Source organism: Malaclemys terrapin, chromosome 8 (genome assembly GCF_027887155.1).
Source record: "Malaclemys terrapin pileata isolate rMalTer1 chromosome 8, rMalTer1.hap1, whole genome shotgun sequence".
In the NCBI taxonomy this organism is placed as follows: Eukaryota; Metazoa; Chordata; order Testudines; family Emydidae; genus Malaclemys; species Malaclemys terrapin.
Genome location: NC_071512.1, coordinates 107,292,224 through 107,298,223, shown reverse-complemented (window position 1 = coordinate 107,298,223; position 6,000 = coordinate 107,292,224). Strand labels below are relative to the sequence as shown.

The following is a 6,000-nucleotide window of genomic DNA, read 5'->3' as shown; positions in this document are numbered from 1 at the left end:
GGGAGGGTCTCCTAAGCACCCCCATTGGCCTGACTCTGCTCCCACTGACCGCCACGTCTGCGGGCGCACGGCTAGCCAACGCTGGGCCACCTGGAGACCCCGCCCTGGAGGGCTCGCTAGCCTCTGCCTCTCACTCCATGCTGCTCAGAGGTAGATCCCGTAGGCGCCACCCGCAGAGCGCAGCGACTCAGACCGCTTTCCCGGGCTGGGCGTTCTCACGCAGTGCCACCTGGGGGCGCCGATGCCCCGCCAATTCCTGCCCTTTTCGCCCAAATACCAACTGACCTCAATTTGGGGTCCCCCCGCTCCCAATTTATTCATTATGAAAATAAAGAACAGCACTGAAATTCCAACACAGTTTATAGAAAAGGGTAGTAGTGATACATAAATAGTATTCGCTTTTTAAAAATTTTATTATTAAACATTAGGTCAAGAGGTTGCGCACACACAAAAAGAGAGAAACAGGTTGAAGAATGATACTTTTGTGGCAACAAATACTGAGTACAGCTGGTTTTCCGGTCCACAGCGCAGACACAAATCTCTTTCCAAAAGAAAATTAGACAGTTGATCATCAGTCCACATTGTCTAGCTACAAGTCACCTTCCCCACTGGCCCCAGCCCTCCCAACCCTTTTAAAACTAAGACACACTGGACCAGGGGAACACAAAGACACCTGGAATGAGGAAGACCATCCCTGCCCCGCGACAGGTTTGAATCTAGCCCGGATCGCTAAGCAGTGGCAGGAGACGGAGTGACACAAATCGGGAAACGTGACGAGACGCCTTCGTCCATCGGGTGTCCGTGTTAGCCAGAGTGACAAAGGCTTGGAAATGGAGAGGAAATTAAAGGACAAAAGTAACCAAAGTCATCGTGTTCGTGTTCCTGCCCCTCCCCCTGTGCAGAAAAGGCCATCAGCCCCCCACCACACACACCTCCACGCACCCAGACATTCACTCCTCACACGCCCACACACAGAGAAGGCCAAAAATAGAGATATGTACACACTGGGCCCAACGGCTCCATTCTTTGTGTTGTGTTCAATCCTCCACCAACCACTTGCGGAACTTACAAGGGGCAGGGCTCCCGGAACGTCCGTCCGCATCCGACCAAGTCCATCCTTTGACTGTCCAGATGCCCTGCCGTTAATCCAGCCTGCCTAGGGCCGTCTCCCCCAGGGCCGCAACCTCATTGTGGTTCTGCAGAGATTCTGGATTCATTTCGATTTGCCCGTTGCCTCCCTCCCACCCCTCTTTTCATGTACCAAGGATGCCGGGGAAACCTGAGAAATGGTCACGTGTCTCCTCCTCCTTTTTTTTAATTAAAAAAAAAAGTCCCAGCCCATGACAATTTCAAGTATCCCCCGAATAAAAGACAGAATAATTATAAATAATTATAACTTTACAATTTAATAATTGACACATATACTATAGTATTTACAGTATCATAAATGCTTTTTTTGTTTTTGTTACTTTTAGTAAGCAATCCCTGAGAACAGTTACTCTAGTTTTTCTTTATGTATCTTCACGAATGGAGAAGAGGAGTTTCACGTCTCCGCAGGGTGCGTACGGCGCTGCAAAGCCATCGCTTTTGGTGACGCATGAGGTTTAGTGTTGCGTTTCTCTTTTGCTTTCGATTTTTATTCTTTCCTTTTTCCTTTTAGCTTGGCAACCTTGGGACCAGCCGGCGAACGCTTCCTTTAGGAAAGAGGTATTAGATTTCCAGGTTAGCTTTTGGTATTAAACGGTTATACACTCAGGAGAGTAGGATGCTGAGTAAATTGTTCTTCCCATGCTTGTCTTTTGGTTTGATGTGCCCGAAGAACGTTGGAATCCTCGCAGGATGTGAAACGGTTAAATCCAACAAAAGAACAAAAACCCTCTGTTTTGCCAATTGCAGTTAGATTTTCCTTTCTTCTGCGTGTAGTGCCCCTGCCGAACCCTGCCAGCGCCAGCGGGAGCTCACCCAAACCGCTCCCGCACCAGCATCATCAGTTTTTTCTTGCCTTTGTAGATCTGTTTGAGATTGTCTATGAACTGCGCGAACTGGAGGTGGCCGTCCTGGGCCAGGAGGAAGGTCTCCCTGGCTTTGCTGAGGAACTCGATGAACTCGCCGTAGTGCCGAGGGCTGATGTGGGTGAGCCGGGAGTGGGTGGTGTTGATGTAAGCGCTTATCGTGGCGTCCAGCAGCTGGCGCAAGGGAGCCTTGTCGGTGGACATCAGTTTGCCAGAGTTCCTGCGGCCGGGAATGCCGGCCAGGCCCGGGGCCGTCATGGTGCAGCGCCGCAGGATGTCCGACAGCACCGTGGCGCAGTGCACGCTCTTCACCACCAGGGGGATGATGGCCGCCAGCTCGTTCTTGCCCAAGGAGTGGCTTAGCGCGCAGGCCCACAGGACGTCATTGATGGCCGGGTGGGTGTCCTGGTTGTAGGCGAGGTTGAGGTGCGTCATGGCCAGCGAGGCCAGTTTGAAGGCCCGCAGCGGGTAGCCCCGGTGCTCCATGTAGCGGGCGATGGTGAAGAGCTGCGCGTAGGTCATGCCCGTGGCGGCGGCGTCGATGACGATCTGGTAGGCCGTCTCGAAGGCGATGTGGTCTTTCTCGCACAGCGTGAGGGCGGAGAGGGCGCAGTTCTGGGGGTCCTTCATGGCGCACTGCAGGGCCAAGGTGCGGGCGCAGCCGGCCAGCTCCTCGCGCTGCGGGTAGTCCAGGCTCAGCCGCAGGATGGTGTTGTGGGACATCACCGTCGCCGCCACGATGCTGGTGGCTTCCGTGGGGGTGAAGAGCGTGTACCAGTTCTGCAGGATGCTGAGTAGCGCCCGCACACCTGCCGGACAGGAACACGCCGTCAGCGCGGGCTGGGGCCCGGCGCCTAAATCCTCCAGGGACTCTGCCGGGCCTGGAACGCCGAGCGATCCCAGCTCCCTCCGTGCTCCTTGGGACCTGGGGTCGCTCGGCACGGCGGACAAGTGGGACACTTCTCATCCGGAGCCCGGGGGGAGGACCTGGGAGCCCGGGGGGAGGACCTGGGAGCCCAGGTTGAGAGCACTGGCTTGGATATAAAGGGACAAACAGAGGCCAGTGCACTGCAGACAGAGATATAGCTCCAGAGCTTCAGGCCAATGTTCCGAAGCGAAGCTACGAATCCCCCGCGGTGCAATAGTGCAACCGTGTCCCCACGAACGGGAGCCGGAGCCAGCAAACGCCAGCGCACTGCGGGTCACAAGCTCCCCTCCAGGAGTCCTGCGGTTCCCACCACAGCCCTCCACTCAAGGGCTGGGCGCTGACAGCTCAGGCTCCAACTGTGGGCTAGATCTGGGGTCAGGAAGGAATTCCCCCCAGGGCAGACTGGCTGGAAGCTTGGGGGGAGGGGAGGTTGCATTCCTATGCTGCACGGGGCGTGGGTCACCTGCCAGGGTCATCTGGGCACGTGTCAGCTACTCAATACCCGGGCACTGCAGGGGCCGCAGGCACTGGTGCCCCCTGGTCTCTGCCTGCGGCACTGTTCGGTCTCAGCACAGGGGCGACTGGGGGACGTTCTTCAGCCTGGGCCATGATCCAATGGTCTCGTCTGGCCTGAAATGCCATGAAATCTACGGATGTCTCATCCCGTCGCTCAGGGACTTGGCCGCAGGCTGGACCGAGCGAGCCCCTCCCCGGCCCTTTGGCAGCGGGGAAGGGCAGGCACCGGTTAAAGGGACAGGGAGTGGAGCAGAGACCCAGCCCCTCCTGGGGGGCCAGGACGGCAGTGACGAGCGGCACCCACCCACTTCCGTCGCACAGGTGACCAGCCACCGCACCATCTCCCTTCGCCTCCAGTTCAGGGTGGACAGAGTCATCCGCATGACCTAGAAGAGAGAAAACAGTGACCAGCCCTCCTCTTCCTCCCTGCTTTGCCCTCCCCTATGGGGCACCGCTAAGGCCGGCCTCGCTCCCGGCCCCCCCGGTGCAGTTTGCTGAGGGCGCCCCGGCCCAGGCCTGCAGGCGGAACGGCTCCAATGCATCTCCAGACACGTCTGGGAGCGGAGCCAGGACAGCCCCGTGCCCTGGGCCATGGAAAGGCGGCGTCGGAGGGGCTGCGAATCGCCCCAAACCAAACTGCGAATATTTGCCAAGCTTGTCCCGGTTTGACACTATAGAGTTACTGTCACACGCGGACTGGCCCCTTAGTGAGGGGAGCTGGGGCCAGCCCCACCTTGGTCAAGCTTAAATAGCTGCGTCCCTGCCTGAGGCAGGAGGGTCTGACTGGACAGCCGGGCCTGGGACGGGGAGTTACAGGGAGCCGGCAGACTCTGGTGGAAGGCCTTGAACCAGGGTGTGCAAGAAGCCCAGGGCGCCGTTCCAGAGCAGGGAAGGCTGCAAGGGGCTGAGAGCAGCCCTCCAAGGGAACCCGCCTGGGGGCTGCAGGGGACAGACTGTCAAAGGCAGCCCAGGAAGGGGCCAGGAACTGAGGAGAAGCCCCCAAAGGGCTGAAGAACTTGGTTTGTTGGGACTTTTCAGTCGGACTGCTGCTGCCCTGGATGGGGCTGCATTTGTGACTTGGCCAGAGGGCTAAGCCACGTCTCCAGCAGGAGGAGATCCACCTCAGGGAAGGAAACTGAGGCAAGGGGCCTGAAGTGCCACACTCGGCCAGCAGGGGACACTGCAGGGCAGGCACCCCTCCGACAATTCCGTTCAACACACTCCAAACAAGGCCTTCCCCCAGCCCTCAGCACTGCTGCCCACTTGTCCGGGGAAGGACCCAGCCAGACTGCCTCGGAACTGGGCCGCCCAAAGCAGCGGCTGGGTTAGCCTCCGAAGACGACACTGCGGCCCCCTCCTCTACCTGCAGCCCCAGCTCCAGCGCCACGTTGAGCAGGGTGGTGTCGGGGTTGCTGTCCGCGGGCGTGGCGATCTTAAAGGCGTCCTGGGCCAGCTTGAAGATCAAGGACGAGGAGTGGATGTTCTTCTGGATTGCTTCCAGGACGGTGCGTAACCGCAGCATGTCACCTGCACGCACAGGAGGGACAGGTCGGAAAGTCAGGCCCCGCCCCGCCAGGGCCCTGCCCCTCCAGACTCCTTCCAGCCACCCCAGGTTTTCACTTGGGTTCGCATCTTCCCAAGTCTGGAGGCACCTAATTCCCAGTGATTTCCCAGGGGTGAGGATCTGGGCCTGGCTGGGCCACACACAGCGCAGACTGCCTCTGCGTTTGCAGCCGCGCAGGGGTCAGTGCTCTGTGCAGCTCCCGGGCTCTGCGGGGGGCTCAGCGAGTCCTGCCTGACCTGGTCTCTCGCTCAGCCTGCTCGAAGCGGGGCTCAGAGAGCGCACACAAAACTCAGTGCATCATGGACTCTCCTGATGGGGCTTCTCCGAACAGAGCTGGCAAGTGGGATTTCTCCGTGAAAGGCGGCTGGTGAAAACGGTGTCTGCTCGCTCCGCAGGCTGGGGGCAGGGCTTCCTGACACGAGCGCCTAGCCAGCTGGGGTGTGACTCTGCCACGCACTAATTGTCTGCATGGACCCCGCCAACGCGCACCAACAGTTTTAATGCACTTGGCTCTACTCCTGCTTCAAAAAGGACGAGATCAAAGCACACTAGCGAACTAGGGATGAGCCTCAGAAGCCGCCCCCTGCCCCCACCCAGCCTGCTGCCAGTTCAACGTTTGTGCAGACAGGCCCTCGGAGGCCTCACCGCTGACCGGAGCAAGGGCAAGTTGTTACTTTTGGCTCCTGTTAGCCCTGTGGGAGTCAGCCCAGCCTAGAGCAATGGACCCCAACCAGTGTGGCGTACCCCCTAGGCACGGCAGGGGCTGGGCTGGAGCGGCACCCAGCCCTGCTCCGACCCCAGCCCCAGCCCCGGCTCTGGTTCCGTTCCTGGTTGCAGCCCCAGCTGGCCCTGGGCTCAACCCCCCCTGCTCTCAGCCCCGATTGTGGCCCCACTCCCAGCTGGAGCTCTGGCCCCCTGTCTCCCCGGGAGGGGAGGTGCGGACAGATTCTATTACTGGTAAGTGTGTGTGTATGGGGGGG

General features: G+C 59.1%; 1 protein-coding gene across 1 annotated transcript in view; it reads right to left on the bottom strand.

Annotated features, from left to right (window-relative positions):
• Positions 1-1,387: 1,387 nt before the first annotated feature.
• Positions 1,388-6,000, bottom strand: part of ZSWIM5 (zinc finger SWIM-type containing 5) — a 159,954-nt gene continuing 155,341 nt past the window's right edge. The window contains exons 12-14 of the mRNA XM_054037212.1: positions 4,820-4,983; positions 3,761-3,842; positions 1,388-2,821 (exon numbers count right to left, since the gene is read on the bottom strand). Of these exons, the coding sequence (XP_053893187.1) occupies positions 1,959-2,821; positions 3,761-3,842; positions 4,820-4,983 (1,109 nt within the window). The 3' untranslated portion in view covers positions 1,388-1,958. The remainder of the gene's footprint in view (positions 2,822-3,760; positions 3,843-4,819; positions 4,984-6,000) is intronic.